Source organism: Leuresthes tenuis, unplaced genomic scaffold (genome assembly GCF_036924035.1).
Source record: "Leuresthes tenuis unplaced genomic scaffold, fLeuTen1.0.hap1 SCAF_16, whole genome shotgun sequence".
In the NCBI taxonomy this organism is placed as follows: domain Eukaryota; kingdom Metazoa; phylum Chordata; class Actinopteri; order Atheriniformes; family Atherinopsidae; genus Leuresthes; species Leuresthes tenuis.
Window position 1 is genome coordinate 11,181,594 of NW_027325370.1, and position 25,428 is coordinate 11,207,021.

The following is a 25,428-nucleotide window of genomic DNA, read 5'->3' on the forward strand; positions in this document are numbered from 1 at the left end:
ATATTATGTTTCACATATTTAGACATTGCTCACACATACACCAGCTAATGCACTAGCAGGTATGGAAGCAGTGGAGAGGAGAGGAGAGACTGGGAAGCAAAGGTCCCATTATCTCATGTGGAGGGCCACCTGAGCTAAAGACAGCCATTTGTTCCCAAATCGACCTGTCGACCCCCACCTAATTACCAGCCAATTATTTCTAAATGGACCACGTTCACCCCACACCCTGCTCACTTAAAGAGGAGAGGGACAAAATTGCCTGTCTCTCTCTGTCTCTCTCTATTTCAGTCCAGCAGTGCCTTTCTTTTTCTCCCCCTTCCCTCTTGTTTCAACATTTTGTGCCTGGCCAGAAGTGTTTTTTAACATACTCTTGCAGGCTTTGAGGTATGTTGCCCTACCATACAAAAACATGCTTCCTATGTATTCCCAGTTCACTTCGTCTTTTATGTATGTGTGTGTGTGTGTGTGTGTTCATAAATTAAGTGGTTAAGTTATGGGAGGAGTTGAAATTCAACCTCTGATTAAGTGTATGTGGATGTTTATGTGTCTGTAAATACCTGTGCATGTACATAAGTATTAGATTTTAAAGAACAGAAAACACAGCTACTTGAGAGTATCATATCTTTACATTCTGGTTGTGTCTCCTCTATTTTGCTCTCCGTCTCTCTGGCACCAGTCAGTCTCAGCAGGCCGATGTGTATCGATGAGTCCGGCATGCAGGAGCCACCCAGAGGAGAAGAAGGCTGTGCCCCTGTTCCCAGAATTCTTTGTGGTTGGCTTCCATTGTTCACAACCACTTGTATACAGTATTGTCAGACTGATTGTGGGCTTCTGCTCTCCCTGGCTACGAGGACAGCTAGAGAGTAAGCAGCGCAGTGGAGGGAGACGGAGGTAGAGAGGATGAGGAGGAGGAGGAAAGGAGCATTGTGTCCCATGCTCGCCATTCTCCTGCTTTCCCATCTGTTTCCCTCTCTTCCTTCCTGTTTCTGTGGGATAGAGAGCAGATTAGTAATAGCTCTGCCACAGCTCCTAATAGGGGAAGTCATGGCCGGGAAATACGATGGATCGGTTTGAGATATCATCTGGCTGAGTAGCGCAATAGTTTTGAACTCTGACACCTTGCTACTGCCAGGCTGACTTTGATCGCTTTGTAGTTGAGTGAATGAGTGTGTATGTTGAATTGGAATACATACAACTTTAGTTTCTCTTGTGCCGAAGATTCAGCTCTGTTAGCTTCTTTTAATTTTTGCGCAGTTGATTAAGCCTGCCAGATTAGATGTTCAGTGAATGGAGCATCCAGGAAAAAAAAGCCAACAATTTGCGTAGCATTTTAAAACTAGTGGTTTTCAACACTGATATCCTGGTGGGTAAATTTTTATTTTATTTTTTATGACCAGCTGTTCGACTGGCCCACAGAGGAGTTCAGTCCTCAATACTTCAAAAACTAAGAAGAATTTTCATATGCTGTAATCTGTAACCAGGGAAGGTTTGGAAGTAAATTTTTGTGTATTTGTGTATGTGTGTGTATATGTGTATATATATGATATCAAAATAATGATGATAAGTTGATATATTCAAAATCTCACACAATTCAAACAAAATTATGATACTGAAAGCATCATAAAGTAAAATTTCCTGAAGGGCTAGTGGATTAATATGCTATGTATTTACTGTTTTTTTTTTTTAACCTTCTCTTTATAGTCTATTCATTTCTTTTTGTACATATCCTATTGAGTGCCAGCTTAATATCTCCACAGGGATTGTTTAGCCTTAACTGATCTAATCTAATACACATATTCTGGAAAGTTCAGAGGTACATGGCTTAATGTGTCTGTGTGTGTGTGTTCCGCTCATTGTGGGCTGAAACAGGACTGCGTACTGGCCTCCTGGCTGAGTTTGAAGCTAAGTGGATTAGCATATCTCCCATGTCAGCTCCATTCACTGTGACAGCCTGATGACATGGGACTGTGTGACGGCCGTGACCCACCTGATGCCCACAGCCCAGGCCTCCCAGCAGGTGGTCCCACTCTGGGAAGGTGAAAGATAAGAGAGTTTCTGCAGAGTTGAGGTAGATGGCAAAGCCTCATTTGTGTCTGAGCTCTGGAGACTAGATGCTTACTTTTGACTTCTTATGAAGCACTGGTGTAGTTTTTGTTTTTTTAGGTCTTTTTTTAGGTCTCTTTAGGTCTCTTAGGCCTATGAAATCATAAGTTATAAGACATGAATTATGTGATATATATTTTTCCAACAAGTCTTTGCTTTGGGTACACTGCAGGACTCATTACATTTAGCATGGTACAAGTCTATCTTATGACCCTAATGCGGTCATCATTTAAAACATACACAGCTGTTGAGCTGGTTAATAAAGCAGATATCTATTCGGGCAGTCACCTGAACAAAATCTGAAGCTTTTTAGACAAAAAATGGTCTGTTTAAGTTCAAACCAAGCATCACAAAGAAGGAAGGTGATTTTGATTACTCTGAGCCTGGCCGTTGGTGCCAGGCATGCTGGTTGGAGTATTTCAGAAACTACAGGTCCACTGGGATTTTTACACATAATCATCTTTAAAGTTTACAAAGAATGGTCTGGAAAAGGAGAGAATACATCGACCTAGTGGCAGTTCTCTGGATGGAAATGCCTGAGGGACAACAGAGGTCAGAGGATTGGCCAGGTTGATTCGAGCTGGGAGGAGCAGATGGGCCACAGCAACACAAGACTGCACCAGGTGCCACTGCTGTCATTTAAGAACATGAAGCAAAGGCTAGAATGATTGAATATTGGAAAAATGCTGCCTGGTTTGATAAGTCTTGATTTCTGCAGCAATATTCAAACAAACGGGTCAGAATCGTAGATTCATCATATTTTGTAACAACAATTTAGCTCTGAGGGATGTTTTTTGGCACTCTTTTGAATGTTAGTCCCAATTTAAACACCTCCATATCACACACTTCATATCATGTCAGACTGGCTTCTTGAATACAGATCTCAATTCAGTCTCAATTCCCCCATAAGCAGTGTATTTTCATATGATTAAGGCATCACCAGAAACCTGAAAGATGACATGCACCAAGAATCTTTGTATTACTTTTCTGTTAATTTAATGAACATTTTATTTCACAACCTTCATGCATCAGTCCTCCCTCTATTGCACAGTTGTACACTACTCTGGTCATGTTCATACTAAACACGTGGAACAGCACATTTCTTCAAGTGATTTTTTTTTTCTGACTGTCATTGTGAGTGAAAGGATTAAATTATAACACACTATGTAATTGTTGGATGTCTTCAGCTGCTTTTGTTTAAAGAAAACGTTAAATGATGTTCAATTGAACTTGAATGAACTGAATTTATTTGTACTGTCTTTCTGTCCATTTAGCTCCAAAAGACTGTGAGTTTGCAGCTAACTGATCATCTTTTCATCACTGCAAGACAGTAATCTGGCAATGCTTGCTTTCTTTCAGTGGATATGTCTGTTTTAGAAATTTAGAATTAAACCTATCCCCTATCGTGTTTCGTGCTCACACTAGCCATTCTCTTCTCTACACTGCTAATGTCTTCTACTTATCTCCTGTTCTTTGCTTCACTTTTTCTGTCTTTCCCCACAGACTCAGGGTCTCCCATGACCCCTATAGTCATCCAACTCTTTCTCTCACCCTCCTCCTCTGCCGCAGTTCATTCCCTCCTCCTCCACAGTCCCGTGCCGGCCTAGCCAGGCAATGCTAACACTTTTGTCAGGGTGATTAATAGCTTTCTCGATTGTCGTTAATTCACTGGCTAATGACTAGAGGGAGTGGGTGAGAAGAGGAGAGGAGCAAGAGCAAGGCTGGGGAGTTATAGACTTGTGTGTTGATGTATGCTACTACCAGCCATCCCACCACACACAGTAACAAAGACATGCACAAACACACTTAACTTAACCTCAGACATAAAAATACTATATAGGGAATATCCCATCAGACTAATTTCTGTTATTTTTAAATAGATTGTATAAAATTTAGAAGGGCATCAAACCAAAAACCGTAAAGTTGAGACCTTGAAATCCTTCAGGCTCAACTAGATTTCCTTTATATTTTCAGTAAAACTGTCATTTTCTTCAGTGGGAAAAATATTAGATACTGAAAGGAATTATTAGTTGTTCTGAGGATTTATGCTTGTGTTCATTTTTCTTGTCAAATTACTGTAAATTATTTAGTGGAATTTTTCTGGGTCTGTCAGGAGTTTTGTTAAATGTAAAACAGTGTATCTCTGAACTAAACAAAGTGGGGAAAAAAAAACATTAATGTGAACTTCACATTTAGACTATAGCTAAAACAAAATATGATTTGAAAAAGATTCTTCCATTGCACATATGCACATACACACAAATAGACGCATGAGTTGAACCTCTTTCCTCCCTTAGCTGGCTGTCTGGGCTCCCGAATGGCTTGCTAAATGAAGCTGCGCCAGAAGTCAGGGCGCACACGCACGCACGCACGCACACACACACACGTACACCCTCACACGCGCAAGTATGCACTTTCAGATGAAGAGGGAAAAATTAAGACATTGTAGTCTGTTGAGTGATTAAGTAGTCTGTTGTTCCTGCTCAGTGGAATGTATTGTTTGTAAAGAGTTCATCTAATATACTAGCTCCATTCGTACAACCAGTTATTTTTCTGTTGCTTTTCAGTCAATGATAAATTCATCCTACCTTTGACTTTATATTACCCAAAAAGAAGAAAAAACAAACTTGCATATAGATTTTATTGATTTCAGCAGCTTTTGTGAACAATTGACTCTTCAATGGAATTGATAGAAGAAAAACTTCACACAAAGATGTGACTGTGGTGCTAGACATTCAAACTTTGCTGCGCCACCTTATTTGTATTGATGTGCTATGTGTTTTTAAGTTTATTGTATCACTGCCAGTGAATATTTAGTTTGTTAGCTTTGTAGAGTAGCTCCTCCATGGCAGAGCCATTGATTTGATTAATTATTTTGTTGATATTTTGGGCAAGTCTTTCTCTGACACCTATTCAAATAGTTCATACAGGTGAAAAATTACCAGTTGAGATGTGTAGATATAAAACTGAGCTCCTTTGTGTTGGTTTTTGTTTTCATTATCTTATGTCTATTTATCTTTTTACATTTACGTTGTCCATTCTATTTACTTTCTCATCTTTTTTCTTTTTGTCTTTCCTTGTCAGTTGCTTCTTTTCTCTTGATATTCTTCTGGCTCTATCCATCTGCTTTTAACCCCTCCACCCACTTCCCTCGCTCGTCCCTCCCTCCTTCCCTCCCCATGGGTGATGTTTGCAACTCAATTTGGCAAATGTAACTCAATATTGATTATTATTAATATTTATCATGTTTGTGAACATGTTTTCCTCCAGTGCTATTAATCTGCCCTGTTAATAAATGTCTGCAGCAGCCTGGTCCCCAGGCCCTCTTGGGACCATGGGGCCACCACACACACACACACACACACACACACGCACGCACGCACGCGCGCCACTCAGCTGCAGGAGGTTGCCTGCTGTCCTCTACTTGCCTGGAGGCTTGAACGCAGCATACAAACTGACACACTCACTCTATTGGAGGATGAAATGGCTGTAGGCTGCTCAGCACAAATGACACATCAATACATCAGCTATGTTGTATTGGAACTACACGCTACACAAAAATCCACTCTCACTCACTGTGTTCTGCAGAGACGCGATTTTGCCAGGTTTATGTAGAAATTCTGTCATTTTTATTCATATTTATTAATTGTACTATAAAAGAGACATAAACAAGTGGGACGGCCTCTCTTGATGGGTTTTATAGACAAACAATTATACGAGTGAACAGACACACACAGACTCTGAAGACCAGATCCTGGATGTTTTTACAAATGAGAATGTATTCCTGTTACAATGTATGGATTTCAGTTCACTGTTGATGTGATGATCGAAAACATTGTTTCAGATATCTTTTTTTTGGTCATTGTGGCACCTAAAGTAATAAAAAAATAGATATCTATAGATATATATAAATATATCTATAGATATATATACCACATATTTTGTCACTAACACGAGCAGTGCAAATTATGACTTACAATAGCATACATTGCAACATAATAGCTACAACAGTTAGAACTTTTTCTTCCTTTCTCTCTGTCTGTCCTTCTGTCTCTTTCTTTCTGTCTTTCTCTCTATCTTTCTTTCTTTCTTTCTTTCTCTCTGTCTGTCCTTCTGTCTCTTTCTGTCTTTCTCTCTATCTTTCTTTCTTTCTTTCTCTCTGTCTGTCCTTCTGTCTCTTTCTTTCTGTCTTTCTCTCTGTCTTTCATCCTTCCTTTCTTCCTACTTTTAGCTGTGTTGTAGTTTGAAGTGTTGCTTGGAAATACTCCCTGGTGCTTTTACAAGGGGAAATAGTGTGGTGTTCTCGCTCAGAGAGGTTTCTGGTATTGTTGCTGACCGTGCCCCCATTGCTCACTCACTACTTCCAACCACACACACCAAACAAGCACCTTCTCCCCTTAATGCCCTCCTCTGGCTGCCTCTTCGCATGCTTCCATTTATACATCATTTTGTATATATGGTACCCTGGTGCCACTGTGGAAAAATACACCGCTGTACAGTTTTTCACCTCTCATACTTTTAATTTGCCCTCGTTTGATTTTTACAGCTGCATCCCTCCTGTTTTAAATCATAGGGGAGTAAGGTTCTTTGTGTGGAGACAAAATCATCAAAGGCCTGCTTACTACTGGGGAACAGGTACCAGTATCACTCTGTGGCCCAGTCATGCAGCTAAGTGGGACCATATTGACACAGTGTAGTGGTAAAAACAGCAGATTAGGCTCTGGCTTTGCAAGCTGACTCACATACATGTACGTTATGTGCACACATGTCTGCACAGAGCTTCCACATCAAAATGTTTGGTCATTTATTGCTCAGCGAGCGACCCATTTTTCAAAACTGTCATGGTGCACACATTCTCCTTCTGCCTTCAATTCTTTTTTTCTTTTTCTTTTTCTTTTTTTTTTTTTACTCTCACCAGACTATCTTTTCTCCCCATATTTGGAGGCTGCGTTGAATTTTGCATAGTTTTGCCTTTTCCCTGGATACTGGCTTTTCATCAGTGGCTGGCTTTCTTTTTGAATTGAACCAGATCAGTTTACGGCCAGCCAAAGATACTGTCCCCAAGTGAGCAAGAGAAACCAGAGAGAAAAGTAAGGATGTCTGTGCTTTATGATGGCCACCACTGGCACATGCATCCCATTTCCAACTCTCTTTTAATGTTATTTTAGTTGCAATCATGACTCCATTTTACAACAACCTCTATAGCAACGCATACACCTGGCTCTGAATACTCAAGTTGCTTAACTCTATTGTGTTATTTATGAAAATAAAAATGTTTTTTTTTCTTTAACTGAAAATTGCAAAGAGTCCATTGTTTTGTTTTTATTTTGGTACTGAAGGAATGTATTTCTGCTTATTCTGTGAAACATTAGTTGCTCCATATTTGAAACATAATTTCTAGGTCCTGTTCCAGGTGTCTTGCATGCCGTCTGTGTTGTTTCTTTCTACCCAGACCACGTCAACAATGCAGCTCAGTCCATATGCCACAAGGCACATGTGTTTGTGTGCGTCCAGGCAGACGGCAGAAAATGACTACAGATCTCTATCTTTCTGTATTTAAGTCTAGAGTGCTGTGATTAAACCCAACCACAGAACAATTTGCCTGTTGTAAGGCCTTCGATTAAACCACTGATTTTCAGAACTGTGTCAAGTTATTTTGCCATGGCAACGCTGATTACAATGTTATCAGCTTTTCCGATTGTTTATGTCTTACTTTTCATTTTCTCTTGAAAGAAAACGGAGAAAGCTTTTTCCTGAGGGCCTGTACTAAAGTTATTTGTTTATTCTTTGAAACATTTAATTGAAAGATATGTGTTTCAATTTAATCTCAAAATGTCATATCTTTGTCATATCTTATTTCCTTGTCACATGTAATAATTATCAGATACCATCTTTACACCATCTGATCTCTTGCACATGTGTTTAGAGAACAGTAACAGCTCCTTCAGTTGCAAACAGATGTGTGTTTGTATGACAGCCTGCATCTGCATTCATACGTGCCCTAAAATCTTTGTTATTGCAAGCCATGCTACAAAGCAAAGAGTCCCGTTTATGGCACGCATTTACAATTTATCAAATAAATGGGATGCCTTCATGTGGCCCGGGCCTGCCTCTCAGGCAGAGCAGAGTAGTTTTCCACTGGAATAACAACCGATGAACAAGCAGCCCATTGTAGCCATGGCCAGCACCGGGACCCCCAAGGTGCGAATTAATGATTGACCCCTGATGTAATCAGGATAAATAGCTCCCCGTAAAAGAGAAAGAGATGGCAAAAGGAACGGAGAGAGAAAGAACAACATAAGGAACCAGGGAGAGGAAGGCACTATCTGGCCTGTGTGTTTTTTAAGAAGCCCACAGGGAGGCGAACCTAACATCTCTTTCTGGGTCTTCTGAGACCCAGAACTAACACACAGCTGTTTAAAAGCAGCTCTGTCATCAGTTGTAAGGCTCTTTGCCCTTTCCTCTTCTTCTTCTTCTTCTTCCCAGCCCTTTTCATTATTTTCCTGCTTACTTTTCACATCTGCTGTGTTTTTTGTCATCACTGGTCAAACATGACCCACTTGTTGAACAAAGAGGAGGAAAAAGGCAAGTAATGCAAAAATTGTCTTTTTTTCTGATTTGAAAAAGTTATGACTAATCTTTTTAATATCACGTAACCTTGTTTTACTGCTTCACGTGTCTCACAAAGGATGTTTTGTTCATTAAGATTAAGAGCCTTTTTTTTTTCTCCCTGTACTTGTTACAATTTGTTATTTGACGTAGCAATCTGTGCATTTTTTGTGCACAGGGGCCCTAAAAGCCAAATGGTATTTAATAGATTTTCCAAGGCTGTCTCTCTGCTTGTCAAAATTGCTCTCAATGGGTCAAGTGCCAGTGAGAGTTGGGGAATGAAGAGAGGGAGAGTGAGTGAAAGAAGTGCTTAACAGCCTGAAAACACTTTTGATTGTGCAGAGGGAGCAGTAGATAGGGCTGAGTTATAAAACTTTAATTGATCTGCATGAATAGTGGAAGCTACTGCTGGCTCACATGTTCCAGTGCTTAATTGCATGCCTGGTCTGAACCCCTATGAAACGGTGATCATTAAAAAACGGGTTATTTTCCAGTCAAAATCACTGGATGACGCAAAAATCAGTCATAAAAGGCTGGCTTTTACTGCTTCAGCTTTATGTGATAAGTTTCCTGAATCTACGTGGACAGGCTGCAGGTTTGCCAAGCACTGAAAAACCCTTGTCGCATGCTTTCACGGTTTCACATTTCACATTTGAAACCTACATGTCAGTTAACAACTTTCACAGTCCACATCTGGGCAGAAACCCAAATATTTATCAAGCAACAAAAAAACTGACAGTGTTCTTACCCCTTCATTGATGACGCTTTAGAATGAAGAAAGTCACACAACAATAAAATCCATAGCGGCCTTTTTAATCTCTTGCACAAGAGTTTCTTCTGTTGAATTTTATTAAACGTTTTCCCAAAACTTGCCTTTTGAAGCAATAAAAGGATGATGCAAACTTTTAAAACATCATGTTGCAGCTTTTGTTAAAACATGGGAAGAAACTACATTTTTGGTAGCAGGCTAAATGAAGGACAGAAGAGAGAAAGTGCTTGATTGAAACCACTCCTGCTGTAATTTTGGGCCTAGTTGGTTTGCTGATTGCCAGTGCCTGTGTTTAGATAGTAAACCTCTTGTGGTGCTTTCACTAAAGACACCAGCATCTCTCTATAGAGGAAAAAAGAACACATAGATATGCTTAAATAAACAAATGCTTTTTGAGTAGGGTTGAATATCAAACTTATATAATTATTTCTTGGTACAGAAAAACACACTCATAACCTGGCATTTTTATATCAATTTTGATTTATATGTTACACATGCTTGTGTTCGGTGCACTATAAGTTTGCTGTCTTTTTTTTTAATGAAAAATTTCTATTCAGAAAAAATGGGATAACTATCATGATATGATCTTAAATGAAAACCAAGTAATCAGTTCAGCATTAACCTTCCAAATAAGATAATGGGACACGTGCCACATGTCACTCACCTAAATGCATTTGCACATGCACATTTACAAACTTTCACTGTCCATAGTAATTTCCTTATTATCACACTGAGAAAATGTGGATGAAACTTTAAGCCAAATTTTAAGTGCATCCACACACACATACTTACTGCTCTTCAGCATATTCACTCATATTGGATTTGTAGGTTCCTGCTGTGCAGGCACAATCATTTTGTCAATTCTTGCCTGAGGCAATAATAATAGGTGATGAGGCTAACCAGGTCATTGATAGATTGGACGATTATTTGTAAGATGAGTCCTGGCAGGACACAGTGACCACGATGAATCTGAGAACTGTTCCCATCAAGGACTTGGCTGACCTAATCATTCTTCTCTTTTTATGTCTGAATGTTCTCTGCAAAATCAGTGAAATGCATTTTATTTCTGAAGCCAATCAGATGAATAAGTATTCTTTTTTGAAGGCCCCTACTTTTGGTTGTGGTTTACAAACAGTCAAGAGGTTTGGATATTGAAGTGAATTTTGTATTTTGTCAAGGAATCATTGGCTGTGTCTTATTGAGGTTGGATTTATGACCTGCTATATTTCAGCCTCTGTTTAGTAACTTAAATTTAGCTTGTTAGAGTGAATGTCCCCCTTCAACAACACCAAGATCCATAACCTTTAAGGTGACTTAATTTCCTGTACTTGTCAATTGACAAACATTCGTGTATGTCTCTTTGTCTCCCAGATGACAGTGAGCCAGCTGACAGCATGTACGACACGGAGGCTGACCTGCCGGGTTTAGCAGCTGGAGGTGGTGCAGACAGCCCAGAAGACGATGCAGAAGATGGCATCATCAACATGTCTCCTTTGCCCTCACCGACTCCTTCCCATCCAAACAACAACCACCATCACCTGCTGCACCCACATATTTACACCTCCCACCACCTTCATAACAACAACAGCAGCAGCAGCAATGACCAGGACTTCACCACACCCAAGGAGGGCTCGCCCTATGAAGCGCCTGTCTACATTCCTGATGACATTCCCATTCCCAGCGAACTGGAGCTGCGGGAGTCCTCTGTGCCTGGTGCTGGCCTAGGCGTATGGGCGAAGACCCGCATTTGTGCTGGTGAGAGGTTTGGTCTGCACACCCTGAAGCATCATGGAGCCACGAGCAAAGACAGCTCCTTTGGATGGGAGGTAAGAGCCACGCTGACTTCTTTAAGCATGCTTTAGTATTTCACTCTCCGTTTCTCTGTTACTGTTTGCACATTCATAAATGATGTGCAAAAACACAGTGAGATATGAATTTCAGCAGCACTGAAGGGAGTAACGAGCAGCTCTTCATTCACATTTACAGCCATCACAATTGATGATCACAAGCATATATCTCATCGTCAGCATAGATGCTCATTCCATTTGCATTCCCTTTATGATTTGACCTTGTCTTTGATCCCTGCTAGCACAGACACTCACACACATAGATACATACATATGCACAATACACTTATCCAGAGCAGCACGGCAATGTCAGATGGAAAAATCTGGCTGATTAGTGGAGGTATCAGTGTTTCTGGGCGTCGGTCTGAAGCAAGCACACTCATTTGGTCATGCCATGTGATATGGAAATGGAAGAAGGGTGGCCCAGTGCAGTGGCGGCATATTGAACTATTAATTTTAATTTCAACATGACATTAGAGGATATTGAAGTTGCTTCAGTAAGCTCATAAGGGGGGAAGGACTCCTGGTCTCTATCTCTCTCTGTCTCCCTTTTTCTTAGTCCTAATCAGAAATGAAATACACCAGCCTGCTTTTCATTTCACTGACTCCTTGACTGTTCAGTTTTTTTGGGAGACCACTCATTCATATAGTCTCATTTTGCATTTGTAGGTAATAAGGAATAGAGACTAAGGAATAGAGACTTGGACAATGACACACATCTGATGGTTGTTAAAATTTCCAACTGTCACTGCCACTAAAATGTGTCTGTCAAACTTTTAAAGAAGGTTCTGTTGCAAAGTTCAGTTGATATCAGCATTCTATTTTTTAAAACATGTGACTCAAACAATGGAAAAAATAAACAATTTTTTAAGGGTTTTCATCATAGTTCCAGTCTGAAGAAATCTATTTTCATTGCAATGTCTAACCAGCAGTTGTAGCAACATGCAGATGACTAAAGCACACAGACACACGCTATGTGGCAACTTGCCAGGTGCAACATTTTCCTTTTTAAACTTTGCATTATGGCTGAACATTTGGGCTGCATAGGGCTTCTCTCCAAATGCTACACTATCCTTGCAGCTCTCAAATTTTCTCTGTATGCCTCCTTCTTTTCATTTTCTCTCCCCCACACCCGACTAACGCATATTCATCATCCAAGCTTGTGCTCTTTGGCTTGTAAGAAAAGGCCACCTTCAGCCCTAAAGAGATACATCCTCACATGTCCTCACAGATATGTCCTGGCACACACTCAAACACTTTTCTAGTCAGAAGATGGAGACAATCAATGAAGCAAAGCATTTTCAGTGTGTCTTTTGGTTGGTTTCAGATGGACATACACTGAAAAGATATCCCAATAAGATATCTGGATCAGACACAATCGAGTGTTTGCAGCGGAACCAGCTATGATTCTACTGCTGATGTTTGTGGCTTTTGTGACATTTTGAAAATACAGATTCCAGATCAGTGTGTAATGCAACTTCTTTGATCTTTGCATCCCTGCAGTCAGAATAGAACAACTGATCCATGCTTTCTTCTGTCTCCTCCTGAATGATTATTGGAGGACTGACCCTGGCTCAGACTCTATTATGTTTTTAAGATATCCTGTCTGCTTTTGGGCTGGAAACCTTCAGAGGCTCTCCTCTCCTAGACTCTTATCACAGATAGTCATAACAGTCAGCCTGTTGATAGTCATCAACAGACTCCCTTAGGAGTCCCATACACCCCATTTCTCCCCCATTTCCCCATCAGCTCCTCTACTCATCGACTGCCTCTGGTCTTAGACAAATAGACAGACGAGGAGGTGACCCCCGTTTGGCTGAGAAAAGAAAGACATAAAAAGTGAGAGCTCAACAAGGACTAATGAGGCTGAAAAAAAGATGCAGAAAGCTTATTTCTCACAACTTCAGAAACTTAGGAGGAGCATAATGCTGTATGTGAAAATTCAATGGATATGCATACTTCTTTCCTCTTGTGCCAAAACAGAGGGATGTGTTATGAGAGTTACATGAGAGTGGTATGATAAAATCTTACCAAAGACCCCAAACTTTAAAACTCAGCCCTTCTGGGTAAGAAGACTGAAGTGAATTGAAGTGCTAACATTAGTTATTACAATAATTAGCCTAATGCAACTATGCTTCCATGTCATAGAAAAATAAGTACTTTAAATTGCTAACACTGAATGGAACCATTTCTTCTCAAGATGTATTCCTTTATTTAACTTCTTTTCTAAATTAATGACTATATTATTTTGCGCTGCTCTGACTGAATTATCGAAAAACAACATTTGTTCATGACATGAAACTTGTTGTTCTGTGATCCTTGAAAACACAAAGTCATCAAAATTGCAGTTACAGTGCTTTCATCTGTTAGCAATGATAAATGCCATCTGCAGTAATACACTTAATCCAAATCACTTGAACTACTTTAACTATGTTTTTGTGGATTTTTTTTTAAATACTTGGACTGGAAAAGACTTATGTTAGTTTTGCAAGCACTGTGGTCTACCATTGAACCCAAAAAGCTCAACAATCACTTGGTGGATACCTTAATGCTTTCTGGCTATCAGAGTGCAAGTGCACATTGGTGAAGAGAAACAGTGCGTAATAGAAAGAGGGCGTGAAAGAGTAGAAATTAGAGAAAGACGAAGGAGAAAGGCACCAGAGAGGAAGCTGACTATTGTCTGTCCTGGGGCTTTGGGAACTGGAAGAGGTGTTAACTCTGGCTCATTTTAGCAAGACGGACAGCTCAATCTGAGAGCTGCTGTGCTGCAGGCCATGGCCATTCTCCTCTGTCTCAGACGCCCTCTCTGGGCCAGCACTGAGTCATCCATTTAAAAACCATTATGCCCCCCCTTTAGCACAACATGATAGAGCGCCAGAGCCCCCGGTCTACCGTGTGTGTCTCTCTGGTTGTGTGTGTAGGACTGCTAACCCCTCAGGATAGGAAGGCCTGAGCAAGCAGAGTGAGGCAAGGCCCACAGAGAGTGCAGTGTAGGGATCTAACTGTCAGAGTGACTGCTGCTATTATCTAGCTGGTAGATTGGCTTGACTTGTCTATTGACAGAGACATGTCACCATACACTGGCTGGAGGTATTGTGCACTTCTCTGATTGGCACTCAATGGACACACTGATCTAAACTCCCTTGGGTATTCACAAGGCAAAATGTGGTGGGGAAAGAGATCTGTGGATTTCTGGCAGATGCAAGACATATTAAAAAGAACAAAAACTGCATTTCAAACTATTTGTAACTGCATCTCAAAAATGTACCATAAAGGAGTAAAGGGCTAAAAGGTACAAAAAAGGGTAACTTTGATTTGGAGGAATATCAAGGAAAATCAAATCTCTGTTTTCTCAACATTTCTTGAGGAAACAAACAGAATGGCCAAGCCCTCTTGATGCAATACTAATGATGTTTACACCTTCTTGCTTTGTAACTGCTGGGCGTATCTTTGTATCTCTGAATCATAGCTTTTGAAACTATACCCACACCTACTGGCTTTTCTTTCTATTCTTTCGTTATTCCAACTCAAGCTCTAGCTATTTCACCAAATTTTTGCTTTCAGGTCACACATTAGAAACTGCAACACATTTTCATCAACTGTGGGAAGATGGAGTCACTTCCTTGTCTCTTTTCTAATTGAATGGCTGTTACACTTTGGCAACGTCAGGTTATGTACACAGCACAATACCTTCAAGCTATTGTGTTTTTTGTAATCATAATAAGGGGGATAGGACAAGGACAAATGATTCACCTCGATTTAGAGATGTGCATTAATGCAGACTGTTTGGAAAAGGTCATCATAAAGGCTTTCCACGCGGAGATCATGGAGTCCATGTCAGCCCTGCAGCCATGTCTGTCTGTTTGTAGCAGTAGACCCTGCGAGGACTTTGTTGCCAGGCAAATTTCTTGCTCTCTGTCCTTCATTCTTTATCTGTTTACTTTTTGTGGGGTGATTTTCCATATCAGCATCATTCATCCAGCAATGTGTGGAAAGAGACAAAAAGAATGCTAGCTCTTCTGTTTGGCCAGTTATTGACTTAGTGATAGGCTAAGAAGTCTGGCGGGCACTCTCATGTCACCAAGGTCCTACGTGACAGATACCCATCCAGCCATGGCATGATTTATCTCCCTCACCCTCTGTTAGGCACTAAATCTCCACCTTGACAGCTTGCTTTTCATGCTGATGCCATGCATCTTTTGTTCACGTCTTAATCACTGAGCTAAGCTAGTTTTCAAACATTTGGGTGAAGAAGTCTTGGCGCACCCTGACACTTATCTGTCCTGACCCACCTCTTGCGTCCTAAAGTGTTTGCTTGCCTTTTGTGTTCTGCGTGAAGAGGGCGGATGGCCAAGTTTTTATGCTGCAAGATATCCTTATTGGCCATTCAAGGTGCAGCTTGCAACTTGTCTGATATGTTTGCTTTTCACAGAAAGGTGTTCTTTATCTTGATGTTTGACCCTTTAGGTGACTGGTATGGCACTGATAGGGCAAAAATTCCATGGGACTGCCAAAAGACGGCATTGAGTATATGGATCCTGTGGGAGAAAGAGGGGACACGAGATAACAAAAGACAGAGTTGTTTCCTTCTTAATTTGACTAATGTGTTTTAACGTTCTCTGTGGCAGTCATGTCCTGACGTTTGAGAGCTCGAGTGTGGCTTCAAATCAGACTAGCTATAACACAAAAAACATTATTCCTATCTGAATCCAAGCCTTCATCAGTCCTAATAACATTTTTAGTATAGTTAAACACATGCCATATAGACTATTCTGTAACACAAAGGGAGCTTTTCATGTAAATGGGGTCATTATCATGTCTTTTAGTAATCAAATCAAGACCATGCTCTGATGAGCTTGGGCTTGAGCAGAGAGTACTTCTCCTGAAAGCCACTTAGATGGAAAAACAGCAGGTCTTTTTAGCTTTACCCCCTTAGATCTAGATTAGTTGAAATGTAAATGATGATTATATGTTAAAAGTCAGTCATAAATGACTTATGAAAGAATTACATTTTTATCTTAGTACAGTTTAGTGATGAAGTCCTTCTGCTACCTCTGTTACTTTGTCTGTATAGCAGATATAATTGTTTCTTAACTTGTCAGATAAAATAAACCCAAATTCTGTGACTGTGTATACATTATTTTTGCACATTTTTTCTCTATATGAAATTATTTGTTAACATACGGAGTTACTTTGGGACATGTGCTTATAGTCCAACATTGTAATGAAAGGGATATCAAACCTGCGGTTTCTAATACCAGTATTGACCAACAGTATGTGGTTTTCTGTCATCATTATTTTGACTTTGACAGAAACCCCAAGTTTACGAAGTAAAAACACCAGAGAGAGTATAACACCACAAGGCCCAGGACTGGGTGCTGTAATATCTTCCATTCATGTTCATTTTATGTAGGTTTTAAACATGCCATTAGCCAATTTAATCCAATTTTCCCAGCTTTCGGAGCACTCCAGTGGAACAGATTCCATCTAATATTAAACATATGGTCGCTGTTGCCCCTGGAAACACCGCAGCATTGCTGGTCTATTTTATTAACCTGTAAAGACAAGCCTACTGTGTCCAAGTGTAAACCATTGTCAATTATCTTCAATGAACATTGTAATTGATAACGAGGAAGCAGGGCAGCAAATTAAATGTCAGGTTTGATTAGAAATCTGATGCCTTATCATTTGTTCATAACTCGTTACCAACATCTGTTAATTAGATAATAAATTAATCCGCAGGGTGCGGATGAAAGGTGCACATGCTCCTGAGGAAGCACACGGGGCAAAGTCATCCGTCTTTGAAGGGAGTAGAACTCGACAAATATTGTCCCTGGGATTTGGATTGTTATTACTTGGTCACTGGTTTCAGACCTCAGCCACTCTAGCCAAGCATTCTCAATGGAGCCTCTTGTTTAGCTGAATAACCCCCCCACCCCACAATCTCCTCACGCATCAACACCACAATGCTATCCTTTATTGCAAGAGGTTTCCCTTTGCAGACATACTTTAAACATTAATTTAAAAACCCACACATTGGCCCATCAGTCCTCTGTGGTGAAGCACAGGTAACTTCTTTCCAATCCTCCTTTACCCCTCTCTTTCACTGCGTATCTAGTAAAAACCCATCGTTCATCATTGCCCTGATGAATGGTCCCATCAGCTAGTGCCTCAAGGCATGAGTCGACAATGACACTGCTCTTTGTCGAAGTGGAAGATGATGACATTTGTCTAATGAAATTTATGCTGCAAGAAACGCTCTTCTCCATCTTTCCCATTTCTGCTACACATTTACATGCAATTGCTTTTTATAGTTCACTCTTCCATTTTCCCTCTTTCCTTCTCCTTCTCAATTTAAGTCTCAATCCCTTGTGCTGCTTAACATTTCTTTGACTCAAGCAGGAGGTGGTGACCTATTAATCAGGTTCCCGTGGCTGTTGTGATTGCCATTTTCCATAATCAGATACACAACATGGCCCAAAAGCTTTGGCTTTAGAATTACTTATTTTCTTTAACTCCATGCAATTCCTGTTCGGTGCTGTACACCTCAGTGCACGAGTGACGAGTGCAGGAGGAAAATGAGGCACATGGCTGTGCCTTTTAATTACTTTTTATTAAGTGCAAAGACTTATGCTTTGGCACAGTGTGTGTCTTTGTCAGAGTGAAATGGAAGAGTGTATAAAGGCCCTTCATAATCATAGTATGGGGTCTAGATGGAGAGGGAGGACACTTACTATATTTGACAATAGCTTTTTAAGAGCTCCAGACAAAAATAAAATTCTAATTCTCTATATGTTTATGTGTGTAAATAAATAAATTTAGATTCAACTTAAAGGCATACAGGCATATAAGAGGTACTTTACTACATGCACATACATCCACACAAACATATGAGACACACAGGCAGGCAGGAAAAAGACATTCCCCCATGTTTTTCTTTCCTCTACTCAGTCATTTAGAATAACAGGGTAGAGTGAGAAGCTAAGCGCGATGACGACATTCGATCTAAAAACAGTGTTGAATTGTTGAAGTGTCAAACACGCCGGGACGTCTTTACTTTGGAAAGTCTCCGGAATCGCTCGAGTGATTTTCGCTCATTTTCTCCACCACTGTCACTGCGACCAAGACCTGGCGTCTTGTCTGCATGAGACAACAAGAAGGTTTTGACAGAGTCAAGATTTGTAGAGACACGTTAATGTGTGTGTGCCTGTGTGTGTACAAATGTCCACATTTCTACTAATCATCTCAGGCACTGGTTCTTCCCCCACATAATCTTAAATCAGATTTCCTCAACAAAAACAGGATATTACCAAGAGTTGGGTGTAATATCTTGAATTAGTATAAGCACTTCTGTCAAGATAACAATTCAAACAGAGGTTTCCCCAGACATTTAATTTATGAGATACAATTGTTTTATTACGTTATCCTGCATTAATCTGCACCCCAGTCAATGTGACAGTGTTTAAATGTTTGTTGTGTGTTGTAAAGCATGAGGGCAATCTTAGAATTCTTCATTTGGAAGCTTTTTTTTATTTGTTCACAAGGACTTTTGCCTTTAACTTTGGAATGTACCTTCAAAAGGGACAAATGCAGAAGCCAACTAGCAAGTGAGCAAACAAACAAATAGAGCAAATAATGTCAATTTCTCACTTTCTTCTCTCCACTGGCAAAAGTAAACTGAAATTACTGTGAATGTCCCATAAGAAAGGGAAACCAAAGGGCCTAACTTGATCTGTGCAAATCTTCTTAATAGCCAGAGCAATGCACCACAAGCTTCTCAGTCATTCTGTCCTCAGTGAATGTCATATGATTGTGCTCTGTGCCACTCTTTCCGGAGAGGAGGTGAGCTGATGTCGGTGCAGCTGGTACGCGCTGGTACCCAGCATGCCACCTCACATAAAAAAAAACGAAAAAGAAGAAAAGAAAACAGGAAAGTGTTCCGCTTCTGTGAGACGCTTAGCCTCTAACCATGTGATACAGAAATTGTGCCAAATAAAAGAATAAAAGCATTGTCGTCTTGGGAGAATGTGTGATTGTATATCTGATAGGAGCAGTGAGCCACACCTATACATGCAGATGATAGTATTAATATAGAGGACTATTAATTTATGTCACAAGAAAATTATGTCATGCTGTGCTTTCTTTCTTTTCTTTTTTTTAACCACCTCTGTAGTTATTTAGCTTTATAATTTATTAAACAAACAATCAAATGCTAAACATTGAATACTGTAACTTTGGTTTATGATTAACTCCTCATATAATGCTTTGTTTGCTATTATTTCACTGGGTCTGGGTGTTTCCGGTGACAAAGCCTGCTCCCCTCTGCTGGCCAAGACCTCGCAATGCTGCAAGGTGCTTTCGACAATTTGTTTCTGATTTTTTTTTACTTTGGAGAGAGAGTGGCAGAGGTATTACTGTAGAAAAACATAAAAGTGTACCATATAAGAGCTCACCAGCCAACACAAAAAGCACTCACACAGTTTTTCACATACACTTTGAAACTTGCTGCTTACCAGGCTACTCAAGTAGAACAAGTCAGCACTTTTGCAACCCTTCTCTGTATTCCTCTCCTGTGGAGTGGGTGTGTGGGAACAGGAGTCAGTCCATTTCTGATCCTTTGTTGTAAATACATTTTCCATTTTCTATACTATCTTTTTTCTGTTGACATATTTTATACAGTAGAGTTTTAGGAGCCCTGATTGTTTTGAATACAAATCTCAGATCCAGAGGAGTGAGAGAATATTCCAGGAAAGAAACTAGAGTTGTAATTTTATTTCAACAATTGAGACAAAAAATTATTCCATCCATCCATTTTCTATACCCGCTTAATCTGTCAGTCGTGTCGCAGGGGGGCTGGAGCCTATCCCAACAGTCATCGGGTGAGAGGCGGGGTACACCCTGGATAGGTCGCCAGTCCATCATAGGGCACAATAAATTATTGATATGTTAAATTCTCTTAATCTTTTTTAAAAAAAGACTTTTGGATAAACTTCATCCCAGAACAGGTGATAATGTGTTTTATGCCCTCAGTGGATGTCAAACAATACTTTGAAATGCAGGTTTTGACTTTAGTTCAAAATCAACATATTATGAAAACTGAAGAAAACTGCCTTTAAACCTTTTAAAGTTGAATAAGTTGAAAACTAAAGAGCATCAGTAACTACAGTGTAATGGACATATATTAGCATATTATATGGTTACTTTGGTCTAAAAACAGTAGGAATATGATTATTGTACAACCGTACAGGTAGCACCTGTGGTATAATGAGATTAATCCAGCCTAGTAAAATTAAGCAATGTGGTCCCTTTGAAATAAAAGAAGAAAAAAGAACGACGTGATTTTTTTTTTCTCTTTTTAAATGACCTTTTAATCTCAATAGTGTTTGACTTTTTCTGTAAATGTTCAGTTTTATTCTGGGAAGGTTTGAATTTTTCCAAGTAATATTACCCGCACCCCCAGAGCCATATTCTTTTCTTAACCTACAATGGTCCTAAATGCTGTTGCACTTTTACCTTTTAGCAGACTGTGGTCTCTTTTCACATGCGTGTACTTCCATGTGTTATTCTGTGAGCTTTCATGTGCTTTTACGACAAAATATCCAACATGAGCTTTGAATATACCAAGATCACACACTTGAATCTTGTCTTTTGTGAGTCATTGATTTTCAACCCCCTCTCTCAGCTTTATGTGGCCTCTCTACTCCATTTTTCATTTTTTTCCTTTCTTTTTACTCCATCCTCCTCTTTTCCTGGTCTCTGGGGTCCCAGTGCTTCTAATTCGGCCTTATCAGTGAAGTAATTTAGCTGCCACAGCTTGGGTTTCTGTCGCGCGGCGAGTGGCCCCATTGTCCAACCCTGCTGTTGCTGAGATAAACCCTCAGATTGAACAAAGTCCGCACTGACCTTTACAAACTCCCAAATCTTGCTGTGTACACCCCTCCAACTGAGATTCTCTCTGCCTCAAGCTCTTTTCTTTGGGTGGTGGGGCTTGGGCCTCCATCAAATGGGAGGAAGAAGGTGAATAAGTGTGTGTGTGCATGCATGTGTGTGTGTGAAAGAGTGAGAGTGTGTGGGGTCAGGGTGGATTGAGTGAGCGTGAGATGGACAAGAGAGAGGGATTAAGATGGCTGACTGAGCCTGTCTATATTTCCAATGGCACTTTGCTCTAAGAGGGAGGCAGAGAGGGAAAAGGTGCACTGCAAACAAAGCATTCGAGTGTGCATTTTTCTGTCTCCTTCAGTCTGCCAGAGGAAGCTTCGGTGAGCCATATTTTCTGTTCATCCTACCTTAAAAAAGAAAAGGGATGTGTTGATGCAAAAGTAAGTTTGCATCTTTCTTTGTACTTGCTTGTTATTTCCCTGAAATGCTCACTGGCAGCTCATTGGGAGAGTTGTGACAAATGAACCACTGAAACGCCCGTCTTGGCTCCATTGTTAGTTATCATGTCCTCCATTCCTAGGCAGGAGGCCCAACAGTAGTCTGCTGGGATTTTTGCTTTGACCCACAGTGAATCAACTGAAGTACAACGGTTGAAGCCAAGTGGCTTGGGGGGTGGGGGTCAATGCCGTGGTTTGGAGCACAATGGAGCAGAAGTACCCTCTCCATTGTGAACCACTGTCATCCTTCAGAAGCCACTCGACTTGCTCTCCACATTGCAAATCCTCTCTGCTCTCTGTTCCCGCCGTCTGTCAGTTAGGCATGGAACCTCATCAAAAGGTCTTGAAGTTGGGGACTGAGACAGTGTGTGGAGGCAAGTAGAGCGGTGGAGGAGAGTAGAGAAAGGCAGGGTTGTTAATGTAGATGGTGGGAGCATGCTGAGGGTGCTCTGTGTGCAGAGACAGGAACGTGAGTGCAGGTGTGCAGTTAAGTGTTAGTGATGGAGGATCAGAGACAATCTGTACCTTTCTCTTCCTTGATCCGTTGGTCAGGGTTGGCCCAGTGTGCATCACACTCTCTATCCTTCCATCCATCCCTCTTCCTTTCCACCTCCCCCCACCCACTGCCACCTGCCTGCAAGCCACCACCAGTGTTCCCAGGGAGATGAGCGCTACGGAGAAGAAGGCCCACAAGGGATTAACTTTTCACATGGCTGGGAGTCCTCGTCTCAAAAGACCTGACAACCCCAGACGGCTTGATTAAAAAAGAAAAGAAGAGAAGAGGAAAGGGGGTGGGAGGGTAGAGGAGGAGGAAGAGGAGGGGGAATTCTTCACATGATGGCCCTGAGAGAGGGATTTTGGATATTGGGTGTCTTTTTTTTCTTCGTCCAAAGCCCCATGTCTTGGTTGAGAATGAGCAAATTGTTCCCCCTGTTCTCTCACCAGTCCCTGTGTTGCCCAGCTTGAAAATGTGGGTGGGCACCAGCACACACTATTGACTCCTCACAGGGAACCTGGAGATGTCCTCAAGTTTAAAAGACATAAAATTAATGACCGAAGTGGTGTTTTTCTTCCACTTCCACTTTCCACTTTTGTTTTGTGTTGATAAATACAGGATAAAGAATATTTGGGTCTTGATTCCACTTTATTACAATGATGATTGTGTCATGGCATATAATTAGTTCTTTCATCATTAATGTTTTATCAAAAGCCCTCCATTATTTTGTGGACATCAGCATTGCATTACTGTTAAGGAAGACATTGGAAGAGAAAGTCGGTGAACCGTCGCCAGCTTAAAGTTCTAGTGTTCAAGTGGCAAGGCGCCCTATTTCCCCTCACTCTATCCCAGATAAATTGGGCATCTCAGGTTTGTCTGTGAGAACGAGAGGACAAAAATCAAAACAAATACTCCCAGTGAAGTGAAGATGGGAGTCAGGGTTGGCTTTCCTCCCTGGCTAACGGATCAGCAACTCAACCTAGCGGGACAGCGGGCCACTTAATACCTCCCATCTTGTCCAGGTAACAGAGTGAGAGGGAGGTCAGGGAAGGTAGCAGGGTATCATTTTTCAGATCACCACTCACCCTCTGGCTTCCTCCACATGGCTCACTTACCCTCTTCTCATCTCCACTGCTAGGATACACTCACCCTCTCTTCCCACACCCCTCAGGTAGGACACAAACATTCATTGAGAAAGTTTTCATGAATGTCTGCACCCAGTTTCTCTTTGAAGGGCCAGTTAAATTATTAAAAAAAAACGAATCAGTGAAATCCTCAACACCTTCCTATTTTTCTGCACTTTTGTAATTTGTTTCAAGAAAATAAACAAATAAATATTTAATTCAGTTGTTTTATGGTTTAAGGTTTATCTTTATTTATAGATTCAGGATTATTTACTTTACAATAGTTCTTCATGTGCACGTTAGAAACATAACAAAGATACAGGCAGTTATGGAATAAATCCAGACAAATTCAATCACACACATTTGAAAAAAATATGTAACAACATTTTTGGGTTGATTTCTTTAAGTCAAGGAGAAAGAAGAGATTAATGCCTGCATACAACCTCAATATTATAAGAGGTGTAATTTTTCAACGGCACTAGTAACATTTCCTGTCATCACCCACAGTGAAAAGAACAAGAAACTTCATAACCAAAGGGTGACTACCACAGTAAATGAACCCTAATATCAGAACAGATTTGTCATTAATCATGCTGCTTACTAGCCACATGGCCCTAGACTCCAAGGAGGCTCTGAACCTATTTCGCGTGCACTTACCCATGCTGATGCACCCAGAGGAATTCAGATTTAGGCTTCTGTCCTATAGGATGCTGTGGGCCTTCTTCCAGGCCTGCTGGATAAATAGAAAAACTTGCAGATATGAGCTGAGCTTTTATAATTTTGCAATTATTGACTGGTGGTTTCTGTCTTTCTACTTTGAAAAACATCAGCAACAAAATATGGAATGAACAAGAACTACATCCAGTAGTTACCGGCTTCCTCCCACAGTCCAAAGATATGCATGTTGGGATAATTAATAACTCCAAAATGGTGTAGGTATGAATAAGTGTGTGAGGTTTTTTTTGCCCCTATGCGATTGCCTATTTCAATTGGCGATCTGTCCAGGGTGTACTCCGCCCTCTACCCCATTGTCAGGCTCCTGATATGATACACTGACTTATATTCTTTTGATCCTGCCACTAAATCAGTATCCAATCAGTTTTTCTTTGTCTGAGCACTCCTTCCCTGCAGCATGGCTATCATTAAGTGACTCATTTATGCCATCACAGGTAGAAACCACATCATGGCCTGGTGGTGGCTTTTAATGGAGAATGAAATTCTTTATACTGTAATTCATGCTGAAGTAGCTGAGGCTAATGTGACCCCTATAGTTTGGCACCGCATTAGTGCCAGAAGACCCAGCAGTGAGCCTTTAACCTGAAGACGACAGGGCCATGATTATGTTCTCTGCAGGGTAGGCTTGGCCAGAGGACACTCTGCAATTACACAAAGGGACATGCATACAATGGCTTGTGCAGACACCAGGGTAATTATCAGTGTCTGTTTCTGCAAGTTAGTTATATTTGTACTTATTTTAGAGATTTAGAGATTCAATTCAAATTTCAAGACAGTTAGTAACTCATCTTCTCTCCTCTTTGTGGAGAAAATAAATCACACACAATCAGACAAACATATGTGCAATGTGAAAAGTCACTTTCCACTATTTTTAAACGTTAGTTAAATCAAGCTGTCACACTTTCTGCAGTCCACATACAGACTCATTGCGAATGTCAGGTTCACAAAACATTAGCACGCAAGTTCTGCCTCTCTTTCCCTACTATACTATATCAACACTACAGTCGCCATGTCTCTATTCACTTGCAAAATCCTTCACACATCGTCTCTTTTGCACACACTGACAAAGTTGTTTTTCTTTGTTGTGATTCACCATTGGCATAATGCATTCCCTAGCCCCTAACCATCACAGCTGAATGCCTAACCCTAAGCCTTTTGCTACACCTAACCATAACCTAATTCTAATCCTGACCATGAAGCCAAGTTTTGATCCTCAAAAATATAGTAGTATATAGTAAGTATAGTAGGCTCCTCATTTTTTAAACATTAGTTCAAACATTCAAACACACAGGTTCCCGTCGTATTCCATGTTATCATTGGTATCCTGAGCCACTAGACACTGAGTGGACCACAGGGAAAGCTGATCTCA

The 25,428-nt window shown here is 40.6% G+C and overlaps 1 protein-coding gene across 7 annotated transcripts in view; it reads left to right on the forward strand.

Annotated features, from left to right (window-relative positions):
- Window positions 1-25,428, forward strand: part of prdm16 (PR domain containing 16) — a 171,982-nt gene that overhangs the window by 49,901 nt on the left and 96,653 nt on the right. For all 7 annotated transcript variants that reach the window (XM_072366450.1, XM_072366449.1, XM_072366452.1 and 4 more), the window contains exon 2: window positions 10,853-11,307. In XM_072366450.1, coding sequence (XP_072222551.1) covers window positions 10,853-11,307 — 455 coding nt within the window. The remainder of the gene's footprint in view (window positions 1-10,852; window positions 11,308-25,428) is intronic.